The sequence below is a fragment of the Eulemur rufifrons genome, chromosome 4, assembly GCF_041146395.1.
Source record: "Eulemur rufifrons isolate Redbay chromosome 4, OSU_ERuf_1, whole genome shotgun sequence".
Lineage (NCBI taxonomy): Eukaryota > Metazoa > Chordata > Mammalia > Primates > Lemuridae > Eulemur > Eulemur rufifrons.
The window spans coordinates 5,258,599-5,280,747 of record NC_090986.1 but is presented as its reverse complement, the minus strand read 5'-3'; the positions used below and the strand labels follow the sequence as shown (position 1 = coordinate 5,280,747).

The window sequence follows — 22,149 nt, the reverse complement described above, 5'->3', positions numbered from 1 at the left end:
GAGGCTGAGGCAGGATGATTGCTTGAGCCCAGGAGTTTGAGGTTGCTGTGAGCTAGGCTGATGCCACGGCACCCTAGCCCAAGTGACAGAGCAAGATTCTGTCTCAAAAAAAAAAAAAAAATTAGTTGGGCATGGTGGTGCATGCCTGTAGTCCCAGAAACTTGGGAGGCTGAAGCAGGAGGATCACTTGAGCCCAGGAGTTTGAGATTGCTGTGAGCTATGATGACACTACTGAACTCTAGCCCAGGTGACAGAGTGAGACCCAATCTCAAAAAAAAAAAAAAAGAAAAAGAAAAAGGAAAAAAAAATAGTAAGATAAACCCAAAGCATGTAGAATAAAGAAAATAATAAAAAGCAGATAGCAATAAAATTGAAAACAGAAAAATAATGGAGAAAAATCAATGAAACAATGAGCTAGTTCTTTGAAAAGATCAATATAGCTGAAAGCCTCTAGCAAGACAATAAAAAAGAGAGAAGACACAAATTTCCAAATCAGGAATGAAATACATATCACTACAGACCCTGCAGATACCAAAAGGATGACAAAGGATTACTACAAATAACTCTACATGCATAAATTTGACAATTTATATGAAACGAACCAATTCTTCAAAAACCACATACTACCACAAGTCATCCACTATGAAATAGGTAATATAACCATTACGGAAGTCGAATTTATAATTAAAGTGACCTTCCGCTCCACCTCTGGCCACATATCCAGGTTTGTATGGTTTCACTAAAGAATTCTACCAAATGTCCAAATAATTAACACCAATTCTACACAATCTCTTTGAGAAAATAAGAGGAGGGGACACATCCCACTTCATTTTATAAAGCTAATATATTATCCTGATACCCAAACCAGACAAAGATAGTAAAGAAAAAGAAAACCACAGACCAACATATCCCACAAATATAGATACAGAAATCTTGAACAAAATAACAGCAAAAAGAATTCAGCAACATGGAAATAGAATTTTATATCACGACAAGAAGATATTTGTTCCAGGGATGCAAGGCTGGTTCAATATTCAAAAATCAATCAATGTACTCTACCACATTAATACACTAAAAAAGAAAAGTCACATATCAATTGAAGCAGAAAAAGCTTTGCAAAATTCCACACCTATACATAATCAAAACTCTCAGAAATATAGAAATGAGGAACTTCCTCAACTTGATATAAAAGAATTTAACAAAAAACCTATAGCTAACATTTTGTTTGTTTGTTTGTTTTAGGCTAGTAAAGTGAAGCAGTGGGAGTGGAGAGGAACAAAGGGATCTATAACTGGTTGTGACCAATTAGTTGTAAACACCACTGCACTCAAACCAGCCCTAACATTACACTTAACGGTGAAAGACTGAATGAACCCTTTCCCCCTAAGCTCAGGAACAAGGCAAAGATCTCTGCTTTCCTACTGTTATGACACATAGTGTTACATGTTTTAGCCATTGAAATGAGGCAAGAAAAGGAAATAAAGCCATACAAATTGGAAAGAAAGAAAGAAAACTCTCCTTATTTGCAGATGACATGATAGTATAAAGAAACAAAAATCACAGAAATCTGTTAAAAAATTCTCCTTGGGCCGGGTGTCATGGATCATGCCTGTAATTCTAGCACTTTGGGAGGCCGAGGCTTGCTTAAATTAAGCCAGGAGTTGGTGACCAGCCCGGGCAACATAGCAAGACCCTGTCTCTATAAAAACAATAATAAAAAAATTAGCCAGGTGTGGTGGTGCGCACCTTTAGTCCTAGCTACTCCAGAGGCGGAGTCAGGAGGATCTCTTGAGCTCAGGAGTTGGCAGTTGCAGTGAGCTGTGATCACACCACTGCACCCCAGTATGGGCAATGGACTGAGACCCTGCTCGGAAAAAAATAATAATGATAATCCTCCTTGAACTGATTTGCAAATTCAGCGAAGTTACAGAATACAAAATAAACATACAAAACCAATCATACTGCTACGTACTAGAAATGAATATGTTGACATCAAAATTTAAAACACAATACTATTCACAATTGCTCAAAAAATGAATTACTTAGGGATAAATCTAACAAATCATGTATAGAAATTATATGCTGAGAGCTGCACAACACTGATGGAAAAAATCAAAGCAATAAATAATTGGAGAGGCATACCACATTCACAGATAGAAATTCACTTACTGTCAAGTTAGTAAAAAATGCTAATGCTTCCCAAATTGATATCCAAGTTTAATGCAATTCGTTTCAAAATCTCAGTGAGACTTGTTATAGATATGAACAAGATTATACTAAAATTCATACAGAAAGCCAAAGAGACTAAAATAGGTAAAATAATTTTGAGGAAGGATAATAAAATGGTAAGAATCAGTCTGCTCAGTTTCAAGACAATCTATAGCTACAGTAATCAAAATTATATGGTATTAGTGGAGGGGAAAACATACAGATCAATGAAACAGAAAAGAGAACCCAAGAATAAACCCACACAAATATGCCCAACTGATTTTTGACAAAGCTGAAAAAGCAATTTAGTGGAGGAAAGAGATCCTTTCAACAAACATTATTAGAGCATTGGCAATAAACATTCACTGGCAAAAAAAAAAAAAAAAAAAGAACCTCCATCTAAGTGTCACACGTTATACAAAAATTATGGACGGTGGTCTCAAATGCAAATGGATCACAAATAAATGACTTAAATATAAAATGTATAACTAAGTAACTTTTAGAAGAAAACATAGAATAAAATCTTTGAGGCTGGGCGTAGTGGCTCACACCTGTAATCCTAGCACTCTGGAAGGGCCAAGGCAGGAGGATAGCTTGAGCTCAGGAGTTCAAGACCAGCCTGAGCAAGAGTGAGACCCTGTCTCTACTAAAAATAGAAAGAAATTAACCAGACAACTAAAAATATATAGAAAAAATTAGCTGGGCATGGTGGTGCGTGCCTGTAGTCCCAGCTACCCGGGAGGCTGAGGCAGTAGGATCGCTTGAGCCCAGGAGTTTGAGGTTGCTGTGAGCTACGGTAATGCCATGGCACTCACTCTAGCCCGGGTAACAAAAAAAAAAAAAAAATCTTTGAAACCTAGGATTAGGCAAAGAGATCTTAGACTTTATACCAAAAGCATAATCCTCAAAGGAAAAAAATGACAAATTGAACTTAATCCAAATTAAAAGCCTTTGCTCTGCTAATGACCCTGTTAAGGGGATGAAAAGACAAACCATATGAATAGTGGTTACCAGAGGCTGGAGCCTTGGGGTGGTAAAGGGAAGCTGGTTAATGGGAACAAACATACAGTTGGAGGAAGTAAGTTCTAGCATTGGATAGCACAATAGTGTGACTACAGTTAACAATAATTTATTGTATAATTCAAAATAGCTCAAAGAGAAGATCTGGAATGTTCCCAACACAAAGAAATGATAAATATTTTAGGAGATGGATACCTCAATTACCTTGATTTTATTATTACACATTGTATGTTTGTACCAAAATATCACATGTACTCCATAAATATATACAACTACAGTGTATCAATTTAAAAAATTTCAAATACTAAATTATATCTTCTGACCTCAAAAAATAAAAAGATAAACTACAGAGTAGGAGAAAATATTTGCAAAACACATACCCAACAAAGGAAGAGTATCTAGAATATGAAAAGAGCTCTCAAAACTCAAAAGTATAAAAGCAAAATGGCCCAATTAGAATACTGGCAATACCAAGAAGAGGAAAAAGAATGACAAAAGATGATAGAAGGAAAAACAATAATAGAATACTGGCAAAACCATGAAAAGGCATTTCACAGAAGAAGATATAGAGATGACAGATAAGCACATGAAAAGATATTTAACATCATTAGGCATTACAGAAACAAATTTAAACCACAATGAGATATATTAGTACATACCTATCAGAATGGCTAAAATAAAAAAAATAATGACAACAAATGCTGACATGGATGTGAAGAATGTAGATCATTCCAACATTACTGGTGGGAATGTAAATGACAGTCACTCTGGGAAAGGATAGAGTAGTATTTTATAAAACTAAATATTGGCTGGGCACAGTGGCTTATGCCCGTATCCCACCAGTTTGGGAGGCTGAGGCAGGAGGATGGCTTAAGCCCAGGAGTTCAAGGCCAGCCTGGGCAACATAGTGAGACCTCATCTCTACAAAAACAAGAAACCCAGAGAAATGAAAACTGATGTTCACATAAAAATCTGTACGCAGATGTTTACAAAGCTTTATACTATAACAGCCCCAAATTGGAAACAACCCAGATACTCTTCAACAGCTGAATGGTTAAACCAACCGTGGTACTTCCACACCATGGACTCTACTCAGCAATGAAAAGGAACAGACGATCAATACATGTTTGACCCGGATCAAGCTCAACAGAATTATGCTGCAGGAAAACAGCCAATCCCCAGAGGCGATATACTGTATGAATCCATTTATATAATATTCTTGACAACCCCATTTCAGAAATGAAGAACAGATTAGTGGTTACCAGAGATTCATGAGAGGGTGGGAGTAGGAAAGAGGGTGTTGATATAAACGCAACAGGAGGGCTCCTTTTGATGAAGCAAATATTCTGTATCACGTACATGTCGACGTCAATACTCCGGTTGTGACACTGTACTATTTTCACAAGATAGATTTTTACTATATATTTTATCACTGAGTGTAAAAAAAGTTCAAGGGATCCCTCTGTGTTATTTCTTACAATGGCATGTGAATCTACAATTATCTAAAAATAAAAAGGTTAATTATTAATAAAAAAGAAAAACAAAACTTTCTGTACACCCATGTTCACAGCACCATTATTCACAACAGCCAAAATGTGGAATCTACCCAAGCATCTATTGACAGCTAAATGGATAAACAAAAATGTGGTCTATACATACAATGGAGTTATTAGTCAACCTTAAAAGAAAGGAAATTCTGACACATGCTACAGCACGGATGAACTTTGAGGACATTATGCTAAGTGAAATAAGCAGTGACAGGAAGATAAAACTTCATAATTTCATTTACATAAGGCATCCACAGTAGCCAAATTCATAGAGACTAAAAGTAGAATGGGAACTGCTATGGGTGGAAAAAGAGAGAAATGAGGAGTTATTGTTTAATGGGTGAGGAGCTTTAGTTTGAGAAGATAAAAAGTTCTAGAGGTTGGTTGTACAACAATTTGAATGTACTTATTACTGAACTGTACACTTAAAAATGGCTACGGAAAATTTTATGCTACATGTATTTTGCCACAATTAAAAATAAAAATCAACAAAAAATTAAAAACACAAGACCTTCATGATGATGACCTTTAGTGTACCAGGCAGAAACTAGGTCTTCAGAAGAGTGATAAATAAGCACCGATTTCTCAAAACTCCAAGGACGGATACCAACCCTTATTAGGTATTAAATTCACAGCATCCTCTTGTGTTTTGTATTGACTAAAAGTAGCAATTTTTAGTAAGAATTATGGTTGTTGCCTCCTTTGCATCAACAGCACACAGCAGACACTGACATGCGCGTGCTGAGCATTCGGGTGTGTGGGGGTGAACCACAGCTTTGGCAGGGCGGAGGGCAAGAGCCCAGGTACCTGGCTAACTCTGCCCATTCCTAGCTCTCCCCACTCCAAGTTCAAAGTCATGTCAAATGAACCGTGTGAAAAGCAAACTGCAGCTTCCTACATTCTGTTGAGATGTGTTAAAAGTGTGTCTACCGTTGGCCTTGCAGTCTTCTGACGGCCAAGGAGCGACTAGACAAAACAGGAGCCACACCTCCTGTTCCCATGGGAGGAGGTGACGCCATCATAACTAAATATCATGCCTGCCAGTGGAGAGTGTTAGAAGGAAAAGTGAAGGGCATATAGTCAGAAAGCACGGCCAAAAGCAGCAAGTGGGCTAGAGAGAGGCAAGTAAGAACGCCTGCTAGACCAGCTCCCGCCCGACTGCTCAGAGCACCCGAGTAAGCAAGCCATGGTGGAGACACCAATGGGGAACATGCCAGGGAAATTCCCCAACAGTCCACTGCATGGTTCTGTGATGGCACTGAAATTATCTGTTTTATTCCTTCCATTTCGTAACATTTCTGAAATACAGCTATTGATGAGATGATTTTTATTTTTGAGACAGAGTCGCTCTGTTGCCCAGGCTGCTGGAGCGCAGTGGCGTGATCATAGTTCACTGGAGCCTCCAACTCCAAGGCTCAAGCAATCCTCCTGCCTCAGCCTTCCAAGTAGCCAGGACTACATCCATGTGCCACCATACCCAGCTAATTTTTTTTTTTTTTAATTTTTTGTGGCGATGGGGATCTCACTATATTACTCAGGCTGGTCTTGAACTCCTGGGCTCAAGTGATCCTCCCACCTTGGTCTCCCAAAGTGCTGGGATTACAGGTGTGAGCCCAGCCATGATGTGATGATTATTAAATTAAAAAATACCCTGTGAAACAATAGAGCAAAGAGTTTCCCTTTTTCATAGGAGGGGAACTTAGAAATGCTGAGAAGTCAAGTGATGGGGACCAAAGGCCTCTGTTTTCTGCCATTGTTATCTGCACAAAGCTTCCTGAGGATGGCCTCATGGTCAGCCTAGAGAGCAGCTGGGACTACGAGGGCAGGGATAGGGTGTCTGGTAAGCTCACGTCCTGCCCGTTTTAGTTCTCACGGGATGGGGCTGAATAGCCTGTGTGGCCGTCAGCAAGCTGGCTGGGGTCCTGGGAAAGCTGCCTTGTAGCTTACAGAGAGGCAAACGTGATTTTCAGACTTGTAGAAATCACTCACCGGGGGCAGCTGGAGAGTGGCCACCTGCTGGGTGTCCCTCACAGTCTCTTCCTGAAGAAGGAAAGCATCTTGTGGAACTGAAAGAGATCAGAAAAGGGTGCTGACAACTGCTGAGCTGCCTGGGAATTTTGTCCACTTCAGTTTTGGTAAGCAAAGAAAATCACATGCTAGGCCCCAACAGGGAGCTGTTTCATGGTGCTTTTCTTAAAATGCAGGGTTTCTGCTCTTACCTGGAAAATGAGCATTACGAAATGATGCACATGAAAAGCACTCTGCAAACTACAAGGATTTCTGTTACTTTGCCTTCAGATACAACAATGGAAGCTATAACAGAGAATGCCTAGGTTCAAGTTGGCACTGCCAATAAATAATTAGCTATTTGACCTCCCAGGACCTCGGCTTTGTCATCCAAAATATGGGGAAAATAAAGGTTAAAACTTTGCAGAGTTGAGGTTATCAGTAAGGCCTGTCGGCAATGAGCATCAATGTGGAACTCCAGTGTCATATAAATTTATTTATACATTTATATGAGGGCTGTCCGGAAAGTATCCAGCCTTGTAACCGTTCTTGTTATATTAACAATGGCTGGAAACTTTCCGGACAGCCCTCCTAAGTTTATAAACTGCAAAGATCCATTAAAAAGACACCCAAGTATTGGTGATGATGTGGAGAAAAGGGAACCCTTGTACACTGCAGATGGGAGTGTAAACTAGTACAGCCATTATAGAAAACAGTATGAAGGTTCCTCAAAAAATTAAAAATACAACTACCAGATGACCCAGCAAACCCTCTTCTGAGTATATGCTCAAAGTAAATGAAATCAGTATCTCGAAGAAATGTCTCCACTGCCATGTTCATTGCAGCACTATTCGTAATAGTCAAGATATGGATTCAACCTAAGTGTCCTTCAAGAGATGAATTGATATAGAAAATTTGATATATACACACAATGGAATACTAGTCAGCCTCAAAAAAGAAGAAAATCCTGTCATTTGTGACATGGATGAACCTGGAGGACATCACGCTAAGTGCAATAAGCCAGGCTCAGACGACAAAGACCGCATGTTCTCATACATGGAATCTAAAGGCAGAATTGGCAGAAGCAGAGAGTAGAATGTTGGTTACAGAGGCTGGGGAGCAGGGCCTTCTGGAGATGTTGGTCAAAGGATACAAAATTTCAGTTAGATGGGAGGAATAAATTCAAGAGTTCTATTGTACAACTTGGTAACTATAGCTTGTTACAATGTATTGTGTACTTGAAACTTGCTAAGAGAGTAGATTTTAAGTGCCCTGACCACAAAAAAAGGATAACTATGTGAGGTAATGCATATGTTAATTAGCTTGTTTTTTTTTTTTTTTTAAAGAGATAGAGTCTCGACATGTTGCCTACAACAGCTTGGAACTCCTGGCTGAAGTGATCCTCCTGCCTGAGCCTCCCAAGTAGCTGGGACCACAGGCACATGCCACTGTGCCCAGCTAATTAGCTTGATATAAGTATTTCACAACGCATACATATATCAAAACATCACATTGTACACCATAAATATATACAATTTTTGTCAATTAAAAAGTTCTTTAGAAAGGCACTGTTAGGTGTTCCTAGAAGAGCACTTGGTGCAGTACCCTAACCACCGTTATACTAAAGTGTAGAGTGTAGAGTGTGGGTTTGGGATCATCTCACCCTGCCTTATTTTGGGCTACCAGGCCTCATGTTCTAATGTTTTCTCTCCTGATTGGCAACTTCATCTTGCTCAGGTTTCTGCAATGAGCCACATAAAAATGAGCTCTGTGTTTCAAAAGGTGCTTCTTTTACAGCCTAACACTTGGAAAACTGTACTATAGCCTCTTGATTTAGAGAAAAATCCCAGAGGTTAACCCTAGACGTGTTAAGTCAACATCAAAGCAAACCCCAGCAGCCAGTGTCCCCGACCTTTCAGACCTGGAATATAAGCAAAGCCTACAGGAAACAGCAGCTGCCGGAGTAGCTATTTGGAACAAAGGACTGGGACAGGAGCTGATGCAGATGGCAGTGACATTCCAGGGGTCCCAGCGGAAGGCAGACTCTTCACTGTTGCCTGAAGGAGAAGCTCTGGCTGGGAGGGTGTGGATTTGAGGAGGAAGTATATTTTTTGTGCACATGTTCAGCTAAAGTTTATTTTTTCAATCTCTTTAATTTACTTTCATCTCCCAGCTTTATTAAGGTATAATTGACAAATAAAAAGAATTTTATACATTTTTACATTGTAAAATAAATCAATCTAATGAACATTTCTATTGCCTCACATTCCTTTTTTTTTTTTTTTGTGATGAGAACATTTAATATTTACTCTCTTAGCAGTTTCCACATATAAAATGCATTATTTTTAATGACAGTCACCACAGATCTCCAGAATTTATTCATCCTAACTGAAATTCGTATCCTTTGACCAACCTCTCCAGGAGTGGGTATTTTAATTCTGCTTTCTCACACCTACCACCCTCTGGGAGATGGACTATAGCCTGATTCTACCTTTGGCCATGATAAATGACTACATGGACACTTTTAAGAATCACTTTTCCTGCACCAGAGCTCAGCAGGACCTGGGCACCTCCTGCCAGCGCTGTAGCAATAAATAAATAAATTAAATTAAATTAAAAAATAAATTAAAAAGTTTAAATGTGTTTAATTTAAAAAATTGAATTAATTTTTAATTAATTGCTGGCTTATCTCAGAACTTCACCAAGAAGCACCTGCACAGGCTGCTGTGGTTCCTGAAGCTCTCCCCCTCCCCTGAGTGCCTTCCCAGACCCCACTACAAGGCCTCTCCCACAGCCTCCTACTTCCTGCATAACCCAGGCTGCTTGCTGCAGTCCTAATCCCCAGATAACTCAGATTTGACTGTGTTTGGAGATAAGGTCTTTAAAGAGATAATTCAGTTAAAATGATGTCATATGGGTGGGCCCTAATATGATACCACTGGGATCCTTCATTATAAGAAGAAACTAGGGCCAGGCTCGGTGGCTCATGCCTGTAATCCTAGCACTCTGGGAGGCTGAGGCAGGAGGATTGCTTGAGTTCAGGAGTTCGAGACCAGCTTGAGCAAGAGTGTGACCCCTGTATTTACTAAAAGTAGAAAAAATTAGCTGGGTGTGGTGGCATGTGCCTCTAGTCCCAGCTGCTTGGGAGGCTGAGTCAGGAGGATCGCTTGAGCCCAGGAGTTTGAGGTTGCTGTGAGCTAGGCTGACACCATGGCACTCTAGCCCAGGCAATACAGTGAGACTCTGTCTCAAAAAAAAGCAAAAAAAAAAAAAAAAAAAGAAGAAGAGATTAGGACACAGATACACATCAAGGAAAGATAATGTCAAGACCCAGAGAGAAGCTATCTACAAGCCAAGCAGAGAGGCCTCAGAAGAACCCAAAGCTGCCACACCTTGATCTCAGACTTCTAGCCTCCAGAACTACAAGAGAGTGAATTTGTTATGTAAGCTGGCCAGTCTGTGGAATGTTGTTATGGCAGCCCAAGCAAACTAACACATCTGTCCTGACTTTTGACCAAAGACAGGCTTAAGAGTTCATTTGATTTGTGCGGAAGTCATTATGGTTTTACACACAGGGAAATTTAATAGGTATTTTGGTTCATTTACTGAAAAGCTTTTTATAATGCCAAGCACAACTGCAAATCACAAGAGAGCACTCGGCTTCTCAGATTCTCTTTTTCCTTTGTAACTATAGGGCAACATCAAGCCCGCCTAGAATAACTCACTCCCCATAGACTTCCTGCAGTCTGAGGGCACCAAAACTTCCCATGATAATTACTTCAACTTAAAGTTTTGGGTGGTTCAGGCCTTGTGCTCAAAATTTTATAGGTTGGATCTCATTTAATCCTCAAAAATAAAAAACATAACTACTATCTCTACCGGACAGAAGAAGAAACCAAGGCTTTGAGAGTTTAGAACCATGCCCCGGGTCATACCTAGGAGATTCAAAGTCAAGTTTATCTGGTGACAAAAGTATCTGCAACTGTAGCCACTGTACATTTTGTATAGATATTCAAACCATGCCTAACTGCCATTCAGGCCCTATAAATGGAAGCCCTTTAAAGTATTTTTGTATCTCCTTGAAGCATCACAATGATTTTGCGGCCAAGGAAAATCACGAACCAAGAAGTTCTGAGAGACAAGAAGAAATGGCCATATTTAGCTCACATTACAGGTCCTAGTTGTATAGTGATGGTCCCTGGCTGTCCCCAAACTGACAAATCCCACAGAGATGCACTCTCAAAGAGATGAGGAGGCACAACCTTAAAGACCTTAAAGACACCCACCTACAGAAGAGTTTCTCTCTGGGAAGACCTAGCACCATGAAGAGAACAGACATCCTCCTGAGATTCTAATTCAATTGCTCTAGGGAGGGACTCACAGTTCCTCAGGGGACAGGAGAAAGGCTTTGATGTAAAAAGCTATCAGCTTAACAAAAACCACACCCAGCACACAGTATGGGGTATGCAGACTCCCAGCTCACTCTCCCACATTCCCTAAGGCTGCATACCTGGGTCTCCATTGAGTTGGCCTGGTGGTCTGCTTGGGAGCCCAAAGCCCTGTGCCAGGGCCATGGGCTGGGCATCCTGGCTCTTTGCAAGGTCACTCTGGGACTCCACTGACAGCCGCTCCTGCTCCTGCTCCTGTTCCAGAGGGCTGTCCCCATCATCAATCACCACGGGGTCTTCACAGTGCTTGAGCTGCAATCCCAGAGAGAGCTTTTCAGGGCTAGGTGGAGAGGTTCCCTCCCTCCCTGGGCCTGCTGACCATCGAGTCCACAGCTGACCACCAAGTTCAACCTGGGCCTTAGACGGGATTGTGAGGGGGATGACATGATCATGCCCAAATTATAGCCTTTATGGAGTGAAACCTGTTTTCTTAGGAAACTCTAGTCTGGGCATAAGCTAGGTATGTGGCTCCAGATAGAACGAATTCCTCGTCCCTGGAAACCAGTTGTATGACCCAGCCAAAGCGTTTGAACATGGGGCCGTTCAGCCCAGGTCACTCCCATCCCAGTCCCACCCCTCCACTCACCCACTGCCAGGGTCTCCCAGGCTCCCGTTCCAGCGCCTCCACGGCAGCCACAGCCTGTTCGCCACTCTCGGGCTCCTGGGCTCGCACCCAGCTCTGAATCTCCCGGGGCAGGATGGCCAGGAATTGCTCTAGCACCAGTAGCTCCAAGATCTGCTCCTTGGTGTGCCTCTCGGGCCGCAGCCAGCCCCGGCACAGGTCCCAGAGGCGGTGCAGAGCCTCCCGGGGGCCTGCTGCCTCCTGGTAGCGGAAACGGCGGAAGAGGCGACGAGAGGACTCGGGGCTGGGAAGCTCCCCCTGTGGGCTAGGGTTCTCTCCAGGTGGGCTCCTCATTTTCCTGGGCTCCTCACTTTCTTTCGGAGCCAAGACTCGGGGGCACAGGGCTGTGGGCATGATGGGATTTGATGGGGGTCAGCAGCAGAAGACGACCCTATTTCCAAACAGAAATCACTGGCTTCAATGTTCTGGTTTTCTTCAGTCATTTCTGCGGGGTAGTGACAGGGAAACTGACAAAGCCCACAGAGACCAGCCCCTTGGAGAAGCCCTGGGAAATGTAAGAAGTGTCAGTGTGGTTGATCCTTACACATGAGAATGGGAAAGAGAGAAAGATCCCTCCCTCAGGATCATTACATATGGATACCCCTAAATGAGTGACTGAATGAACAAAGCAGGAACTCTGGGAGAAAAGCGGTGGCATTTCAACATGACATTGGTGTTTCAAGCATCCCAGGAGACCAACAGGGCCACATACAAGAAAAAGATGTAATCAAGAGTCTCTGGTACCTTTGGTGGCCAGATCCTCCTGGAGAGGACCCGAGATAGACGTGTCAAGCAGGCCACTACCTTGAGGCTTTGGAGCCAAAGTCACCGTCCTCGCTCATAAGACCTTTACAAACTGAGCTGGAAAGACAAAGACATACATGCATGAGAAAAACCTTCAAAGTGTATCCAGAAATGGAAAATTTATCCTGCTGGTGGCGGGCCACTGCTGCTGCATGCTGGATGGTCAGCAGAGCCAGAATCAGCCTCTCCCAGCAGAGCCTGCACTGGGCGGCAGGGGATAAACACAGGCAAGAAGACACCCAGACAGAGATGGGGAAAGTCACAAGACGTGGCCATATGCAGTTTACCAGAGAGAAATAACACTGTTTAACATCAGTGTTTTCATATGAGTGTTCCACCCAACTCACTCGAACATCTCAACAGTAATCTTTAAAGATACCTTGACCTTCAACCTTGTCTCCACATCCTTCCCTACCGTTGCCCTCTTCAAACCACAGTCAAGGCATGACACACACGTCACAGACCTTCCCTGGTCAGGACAGAAGAAGGGATCACTCACCGCACAGCTCTCAGCCCTCACGGAGACCACAGATATCACAGGCCACCACATACATTCCGCCGATAGGAGTGAGGGGTCCCCACAGCTCCTAGGCTGTTGTGTACGTAGACAACCCAGCCAACACACAGAGAGGGACAACAGAGACGAGGAGTGTACCTGACCGGTGTTCACTGATCCACACTTTGGGACACAGGGAAAGTGAAAGGGCAGATGGGGACACACGTGCACCACTGCCATCAAGCCTCTATGGTCTCTAGGCACAGCCATGGCCCTCCGCACCCCCATCTGCATGTGGTTCTCCAGCCTGGCAGCATCTTAATCTCCAACAGGTCACAAGGTGCAGATGGGACACAAAAAGACAAAAGATGCCAGAAAAGCTACAAAGCAACTAAGTGGCACAGGAAAAACCCAAGTCTCTGAACCTCTTTGCTTTCCAAAGTAAAGACATACAGACAGGCAGGAGGGGGCCGTGAAGGAGTCTGGCTGGACCCACTGCAGCTCTCCTCACCACCAGATTCCCTTCCACAGCGGCTCCCGCAGGTAGAATCCGCTCCGGGCCCCACCCACTCTCCTCACCTGCCCCCTCTGGCCACCTGCAGGGTCCTGATTACTCGGGTCTGCCCCCATGCTGAGGCACCGAGCGCCCCACCCCCAGCATCCAGTTCTTGCTGTGACTCTGCTTAGAATCATCTCTAACCAGACAACCGTACTCCTCTTTGTCACCCGGGCACCTGACGTGCAGGAAGCTCAGAAGATTCCTGATGAATGAACTAACGTTAGACAGGGGAGGGTTCCCGCGGGGGCGGAGCTTGCTTCAAGCAGCTCTTGGAAGAGGACAGAGCAGAATCGGCAGAAAGGAAAAGAGGAGGGCATTTTGAGCCAGGAAAAGGGGGAAGCGCGCTCGCGCGCTCTCTCTCGCTCACGCACACACACCCCGCCGGCTTACCGCCCCGGGCTCCTCACCTCCCAGCCTGGAGCTCCTGCCCAGCGTCTACCTCGGACCCCCCCTGCTGCAGCGGAAGTCCAGGGCAGCAGCTCCTCATCCTTCCAGCGCGGTCTCCCGGGGTCCTCGCTGAGGCGGGGTCTCCGCAGCGGCCCGACGACGCCTCCCTTGGCCAGTGCACACCTCGACTCGCGACCATCCAGAAAACCGCGGCTCGGCTAGGAAGCAAATGGAGGCGCCTGAGAAACAATTGTGTCGCCGCGTCCCCCGCCCGCACGTCCGCGACCGCTCGCCCCTGGCCGGGAGGCGGCGCCGGCACAGCTGGGCCGGGACGCTCGCGCCGCGGCGGGCGGGGCGGGGCCGGGCGCAGGGGCCCGCGGCACTCACCGCCGCGGCGCGTCCGAGTGGCGGGCCGCTCAGGCCTGGCCGTCGCCGGAGCCCGCCGGACTCCGCGGAAAGGAAAGGCCGGAGCCCTCCGGCTCCCTCCCCTGGGACACTTCCTGCTCCGCTCTAGGACCGGGGAGGTCTCTGCATCTCAGTGGTTCGCTCCCCGCCCCCCGGCCGAGGTGTGCGCGGGGGGTGACATCCGACACCCCCCGCCCGGCCCGCGCGCCCCGCCCCGCCTAGCGCGCACCCGGGCCTGGCCGCCGGGCCGGGGGCTGTGGGGACGCCGCGCCGGCTGCCGGGCGTCCGCGGGGCCGGGCGGACGGGAGGCAGGGGCGTCGGGGCGCGGTGGGGATGGCGCCGCGAGCGGGCGGCGGGGAGCGGGACGCTGAGGACGCGGTGGGCAGGGGGCTCGCGCGGGCGCGCCTGCGGCGGGAGCCGCGGGCCGGGAGGACGGGCTGGGGGCTCTGCTTCCCCTGTTTTCCCTGTTCCTGCTCCCCCAGGGGACCGCGCCGGGAGCCGCGGCCATGGCTGAATGCGGGAATTGGGGTGGGAGGGCGTGGGGGGCGAGGAGCGCAGGAAGGGGGCTCCCGCGCTACGCCGGCCGCCCCATTTCGGAATCTCCCTGTGACCATCCCCGCCCCGCGCCGGGGCAGGCCCAGCCCCCTTCCAGCCAAACCCCTCCTCGAAGCCCGGCCCTAGAAGCCTCTTTCGGGCTAGCGGGGCTGCAGACTCGCAGACCCTTTTCCCTCTCCGTCTCCCACCGGATGCGAAGGCATCTCCCCGGCCTTCTTGGCGTGAAACTGTTTTGCGTAGTGTCACAGTGGCTCACCGTGTGGCCACTCTCAGCGTCAGCGCGGGCCTGAGGAGTGTTCAGAGAGGCTGGGCTGAATCACCGTCCCCAGTAGGGAGTGTGGCCTACCCCTGTTCACCCTGAGGCGGACCCGAGGTCATGTGGCAGTGAGGGGCAAGCAGGAGTTACGGCCTCCGGATCCCCGCCCAGAGACAGGGCTACTGGCCACTATCCTATGCTCAACATATCCCACATTCTCAGTGGCTCTTCCCAGGGACATCCTTACTTTTTCAGGCTCTAGAGCTTGGGGGAAAGTGTATCCCGGTCCCTGAGCAGGCTGATTCCCACAGCTGCTTCTCCATCTGCCCTGCGCTGACGTTGGACTCTCCCTCGAAAGAGAAAAATCTCCATCTACTGGAGGGTGCCTACTTCGGGTAGCTCTGATTTCCTTCAGGTCCTGTTTCAAGGGCAAGCAGAAGGAAACCAGTTCCCCCAAAGAAAGTGGTTTGGCCGAGGAAGTGGCGAGAAGGTGGTCGGACCAAGGTACAGGATCACTTAGCTGCGTGGTTCTTCCCATCCCATGGGCTGGGGTACCTCCATCTCTCCTCTAAATTACTGGAATAATCACTTCTGACAAGCAGGATTACTGAGAGCCACCATTTGTCAAATGCCCAGATTCTGTGACTTTAGCAGGAGATGGACTAAGCAAACGAGTGAAGCTGTTGTTTGTAAACAGTGATTGTTCCCCAGATGACAGCCAAACTGGGGCAGGGCTGTGCTGGAGCCCAAGGATAGCAGCAGGAGCCACCTTCCTTGACTTTGTGTGATTCATGCACACCCCTCTTTCAGGAGCACCAGCCAGGAACTGTGGCCTGGAAGAGAGGCATTGGGGGTGGGAGGACCAAAAATCAGCAAAGGCTGGTCAGGCTTAGGTGCTTTAGCAAACGTCCCAGCCTGTGGTGTTCTGCAACAGTCCTGCTGGAGTTCCCAGCCCTGTGACTGGCCCAGGAACCAGCAGTTGAGTGTTTGGGAATCAGTGCTCATAGCTCTGCCCCCTGCAACTCTAAAGCAGACAAAATGTAAGGCCCACAGATTGCCGGCAGACAGCATCAGGTTAATTCCCATTACTCAGTCCAGTTCCTTGCCTGAACTGACACCTCCCTGCACAGCTGTCCCTCTCATTGTTAACCTTGTGAGGCTCAGAAAATACTCTTTATGTTTCTTCTGCATTTAGCTCAACACAGGGATTAAGAGTCTGGGTTCTGGAATCAGATCACCTGGGTTAAATCCTGCCTCATCAATTCCTAGCCAGGCGAGCTCAGGCCTATGCAACCTTTCTGTACCTCAGTTTCCCAACCTGTAAAACAGGGATGATGCTATCGACCTCATTTCTTGGTTTTGCAGGATCATTCAGTCATTCAGCAAAAGTGTACTGAGCGAGCACCTGCTGGGCATTTGTAATACTAGGCACCCTTCCAGAAGCTCAGATACATCCGTAAACACAACCGGCTCGACTGGCTATTGGGAGGGAAACAAAGTCAATGACGTGATCTGTGCTGTAGAAATAAAGGGAGACAGGAATGCTGGGGTGGGGCTGGTGATGATCACAGCATTATAGAGGAGGGCAGGACAGGCCTCACTGTGAAAGTGATATTTGAGATGAAGGAGTTGATCAAGCTTGTAGCTGGATGGACCTATCCCAGTTGCTGGCCACCTTGACAGCAAAGGCCCTGGGGTAGGGGGAGGCACAAAGCAAGGTGGCCAGTAAGTAAGTAGGGGCACCGGAGGCCATGGGAAGGTGTTTTCCTCTGTACCAAATGAGGCTGTATCACATACTGTTGGTAAAGCATGGGGAAGAGCACCCTGCAAGTATATCCTGGCTGTCATCATGCCCAACGTGTACATTTATCCGGTTTATATTATGTTGCTGACTGTGTATATTTTTATGAAATGTTTGCTGTGTGCCAACAATTATTCCATTCTTGGGGAGATCATGGTAGACAGAAGAAATATCCTAGTTCCAAGAAGCTGGGAGGGGAATCAGGTAATAAATAAATGACTCTGCAATATAATGCCATTAATGACAGGTGTCATGAAAAAAATAAAATGGTAAGGAGGAGCATGCCAGGACAGTCAGGTAGGGCCTCTATAAGGTGACATTTGAGTGGAGAGTAGGTGGGGGGCACCTGAGCAGAGGTATGTGGGAAAAGCATTCCAGCGGAGGGAACAGCATGTACGAAGGCCATGAAGTAGGAGCTTGCTTGGCCGGGCAGAAGAATAGTGAGAGAATGAATGGTGGAACCAAATGACTGGATTTTGCACTCATTAGAGCATTTCAAGTAGAGGGACGTGGCCTGATGGGATCTCCATTTTAGTGAGATCACTGTACAGACAGATTGGAGTGGGACAGAGGAAGAAGAATTCCTATTAGCAACTGCTGCAGAAATCCAGGCAGGAGATGCTGGGTCCTGGAGTCAGGAGTCAGCTGGTGGAGGTGGAATTGGTGAGCAGTGGCCCGATTCAGGCTCCATTCGGGCTCTGTGTTGAGGCAGAGCAGAGATTTCCTCATGGCCTGCTGTGGGTGTTAAAGGAGTGAGAAATGACTGCAGTTCAGGCCTGAAATGGGTGTCTGGAGTGTCCTTCCAGAGATGGGGAATTTGAGGAAGCAGATTTCTGGGAAGGAGTTGGGTTTGTGGTTGAGATGGTGGGTTTGGGACTTGCTGGTTTTGAGATGCCCAGTAGACATGTAAGTATTAATGGCCCTGTGGAGAAGAAAGCCATGGGTGGAAGTGGAAATCTGGGGTTACAGCATGTAGCAGGAGTTGGGAGTGGATTGAGACGCCCCTCTGGGGGGGCAGACCCAGGGAAATGACAGCGCTGGCCTGAGGGAAGCCTAGTGGGAGGAAAGGAAGCAGGAGGGGGCTCTGCCACTTTGAGGTAGAAGGAAAACTGTAACTGCAAGTGTGGTGCCCTGGAATCCAAGTGAGGCAAGTGTGTTTCAAGGAAGAAGGAGGGGTCAGTAGGGATAAATGCTGCGGAGAGATTAAGTTAGATGAGCAAAAATCACTGACCATTGAATTTGGTAGAGAGGCCCCCCCGCCATGCAAAGCAGAGACAGGGAGCTAGTAGGCCAGAGCACTTTTTGGAGAGAGAAGGGGGATGAGGGAGTGGAGACAGCCCTGGTGAAAAATGGCTGTAGCCATTGGTCCCATCTTAAAGATAGGAGAAATTACAGTGCATGGCCTGGAAGAGGGAGGGGCTGGGGTCCAGGGCCTACTATTAAAGGGACTGGTTCTCTAAAATTTGGATTCATTCAAAAGGCTGCACTCAAGGATCCATTAGGCCAAATGTGGCCCTAAGGCCACAGGTTCCCTACCCCTGGAAAGGGAGGCAGTGACCGTGAGCAGCAGGGGAGCCACCTCTAGACCCCAGGACACGTCAGTAGGACCCGTGTACTGAGAGTCTGTGGCAGGCTTCTTCCAACTTTATTAACACTCAAGTAAAATAAGAAATGGATGTGATGGTTTATTTTATATGTCAACTTGGCTAGGCTACGGTAACCCAGTCTAGATGTTTCTGTGAGGGTATTTTTTAGATGTGATCTGTAGACTTTGAGTACAGCAGATTACCCTCCGTGATGTGAGTGGGCCTCGTCCGATCAGTTGAAGGTCCTAAGCAAAGATGGAGGTCCCCTGAGGAAGAAGGAATTCTGCCTGTAGTCTGCCTTAAGACTCAAGTGCCAGCATCGACTCTTCTCCAGCCTGCCCTGCAGATTTTGGACTTGCAACCCCCACAATCTCGTGAACCCATTCCTTAAAAGAGAGTAATCGATCTCTCGCACTCTCGGTCCCTAACTCTCCATATCCTATTGGTTCTGTTTCTCTGGGGAGCCCCGACTGCTACACAGGGCCCTCAGCTGAAGGAAAGTGAGAGCAGGAAGGAGAAGGTGTGAGACAGTCGTCTTGCAGAGTTTAAAGGTAAATGGAGGCCGGGCGCGGTGGCTCACGCCTGTAATCCTAGCACTCTGGGAGGCCGAGGTGGGCGGATCGTTTGAGCTCAGGAGTTCGAGACCAGCCTGAGCAAGAGTGAGACCCCATCTCTACTAAATATAGAAAGAAATTATTTGGACAGCTAAAAATATATATAGAAAAAATTAGCCGGGCATGGTGGCGCATGCCTGTAGTCCCAGCTACTCGGGAGGCTGAGACAGGAGGATCGCTTGAGCTCAGGAGTTTGAGGTTGCTGTGAGCTAGGCTAACGCCACGGCACTCACTCTAGCCTGGGCAACAGAGTGAGACTCTGTCTCAAAAAAAAAAAAAATAAAAAAAAAAAAAATAAAGGTAAATGGACGGTAGCAAAGGAAATGCATAATATGGAAAGTGAACTGCACAGAGAAATAGGATGTGTAGCTTTCCTAAAATCCAGTAATCTACAAGAAGGCAGCCATTACACCTTTACATCTCCCCCTGGGTGGAGGTTATCATTCCACAAAATATGCTCATAGACCAATGACAAATACAGGTGTGTAAAGAAGTGAAGACTTGTCACCCCATTGCCAGACCATCTGCATCTGCCTTCCCTGGGAGCTGTTAGAAGCAACCATCATGCCCCAACCACAGCCTGCGTGGCTAACCAGGCACTGGGGACTTGCGTGCTCTTTGCAATGTGAGAAGCTCTGTTGTAAAGTGGTCGGTACCGGGTCTGGGCATGGTAGATGCTCGATAAACTGTAGCTTTATGAACAGTCCCAGGAATAGTAGTGCTGGTTCTTACTGTGACTGTCATTCACCCACCTCCGGAAGCACAGACAGCAAGGCATTGATCTGGCCCCTAGATATCTAGCAGAGGTTGTGGCCTGTGGAATGGGCTCGGCGAGAAACCATTACAGTGGAAGAGCTTTGCTTGATTATGTTTGCTCACCATATAGGCCTCCCAATTGTCACAGAGGCCTGTCCATCTATTTTTTTTTTTCTTTTGCTGAAAACAAAAGTACTTCTAGACCTACAGGTAGGCTGACATACCTGACTGCTCAGGGGCTCCAGTGCAATGTACCTCTAAAATGGCCAAGTTGTCACTAGAGAGAGAAGAGATATACTTTTCCTTAAAATCAGTGTTGGGTGCTGTGGTCAAGAAAACAAAACAAAGACCCCAAACATGGGTATTTGAGAACTGTTCTTGAGCATTGGCGTGTTAGCACCTACTCGGCCAGATCACCAGGGACAAATCTGTGGTTTGATAAATTCAGATTTACTGGAACAACCAGATTTATTGTCTTGATGTAGTGACGGTGGGGGGGGGGAGGGGACCCAGAGGAGGCTGGGACATGGTTTGATAAGGGAGAAGTCTTTTGCAAGGTTTGGGTCCAGCTGAAGGATGGAGGAGGAGGAAGATGTCTGGTATGTTATAAATGGGGGAGTAAGTCTCCCTTGTGGGGTCTTTAAGGATCACTCCAAAGTGGTCACTGCAATTGCACTCCGGGAGGCATGTGAAGTTGAAGGATTTATTATATTAAGGAGACCTAGAGAGGGAGGCACTGCATGCCATGCAGCGGGCCAAGGGGGTGGCTCAGCCATTCAGCCGTGCAGGTGGGTAGCTGAGTGAGAGGGAAATGAACCTGTGTGCACGTGCCTTTATTGGGGGATCGGGTGGAGTACACAAGCAAAAGGTGTCAGGGGATTTTACTGGTGCGTTTGAATGTCACTAGGTCACAGGGTAGGGCAAGAAGGGGACCTTGAGGCAGAGACTGGCCTTAACACACTGGTACACCTGGTTGCCTGGGTGCTCACAGCCTATTTGTGGGGTTATTGAGGCATCAGGAAAATATGAAGTTTAAAAAATTTAAAGTTAGGCATGATGGCTCACTCTTATAATCCCAGCACTTTGGGAGGCTGAGGTGGGAGGATCGCTTGAGCCCAGGAGTTTGAGGCTGCAGTGAGCTGTGATGGCTCCACTGTGCTCTAGCCTGGGTGGCAGAGCAAGACCCTGTCTCAAAAAAAAAAAAAAAAAAACAGTATACCAGGGAAGTGGGGGTAACATCTGCATTGCTTACTGTTTAGTGGTGGGCTCAGGAGAAGTGGGGTTCATTGGGGGTCATGGGCTGTCAGGAGGTGAGGATGGCTTAGTCGTGGAGCTCCCCCAGTTGTAAACAGGTGTAGCAAGCGGGTCTGGGATATTCTTGGTAGGAAAGCTGGAGTGACTCCCAGCGGGGCCTGCTGTGGCACAGCTGCCGCTAGCCCTTGGGGGAACGATGTACCCTGTGAATGCACAGCTGCTGCGCTGAGCCCCTCAGCCTGATGGAAGGCCCAGCTGCCAGTTCTCTTCTCAGTCCTCGCAGATTTTCTCCTTTTCCTTCCCAGAAAGGTTTTGACTCTTTTAGGAGGGACACGCCCCCATCATTGCAATTCCTTGGATGTTTCCATGAATGTGAGTTTGGTCCTTTCTGAACTTCTTTTCTGTCTGGTTCTTTTGGGGGGTTTTTTTGTTTGTTTGTTTGTTTGTTTTGTTTTGAAACAGTCTCCCTCTGTTGCCTGTCCGGGCTAGAGACAGTAGTCTCAATCCTCCTGAGTAGCTGGGACAACAGGTGTGCACCACCACGCCTGGCTAAATTTTTCTAGTTTTCATAGAGACGAGATCTCACTCTTGCTCAGGCTAGTCTCTTGAAACTTGTCACCTTTAGCTTTTCCCTGACTCTCTTCTTTTTCTTTGAGATGAGGTTTTGCTATGTTACCCCAGGCTGCTCTCAAACTTCTGGGCTCAAGCAATCCTCCAGAGTAGCTGGGATTATAGGCACAAGCCACTCACTGCACTGGGCTCTTTCCCTGCCATTTATCTCCCACACCCCACTGGTTAAAATTTACAGTGTCTTCTATCTCCCA

General features: G+C 46.8%; 1 protein-coding gene across 1 annotated transcript in view; it reads right to left on the bottom strand.

Annotated features, from left to right (window-relative positions):
• ZNF496 (zinc finger protein 496) overlaps window positions 1-14,181 on the bottom strand; it is a 36,209-nt gene extending 22,028 nt beyond the window's left edge. Inside the window, exons 1-5 of the mRNA XM_069467008.1 lie at window positions 14,119-14,181; window positions 12,597-12,713; window positions 11,817-12,243; window positions 11,293-11,482; window positions 6,765-6,841 (exon numbers count right to left, since the gene is read on the bottom strand). Of these exons, the coding sequence (XP_069323109.1) occupies window positions 6,765-6,841; window positions 11,293-11,482; window positions 11,817-12,206 (657 nt within the window). The 5' untranslated portion in view covers window positions 12,207-12,243; window positions 12,597-12,713; window positions 14,119-14,181. The remainder of the gene's footprint in view (window positions 1-6,764; window positions 6,842-11,292; window positions 11,483-11,816; window positions 12,244-12,596; window positions 12,714-14,118) is intronic.
• Window positions 14,182-22,149: the final 7,968 nt, after the last annotated feature.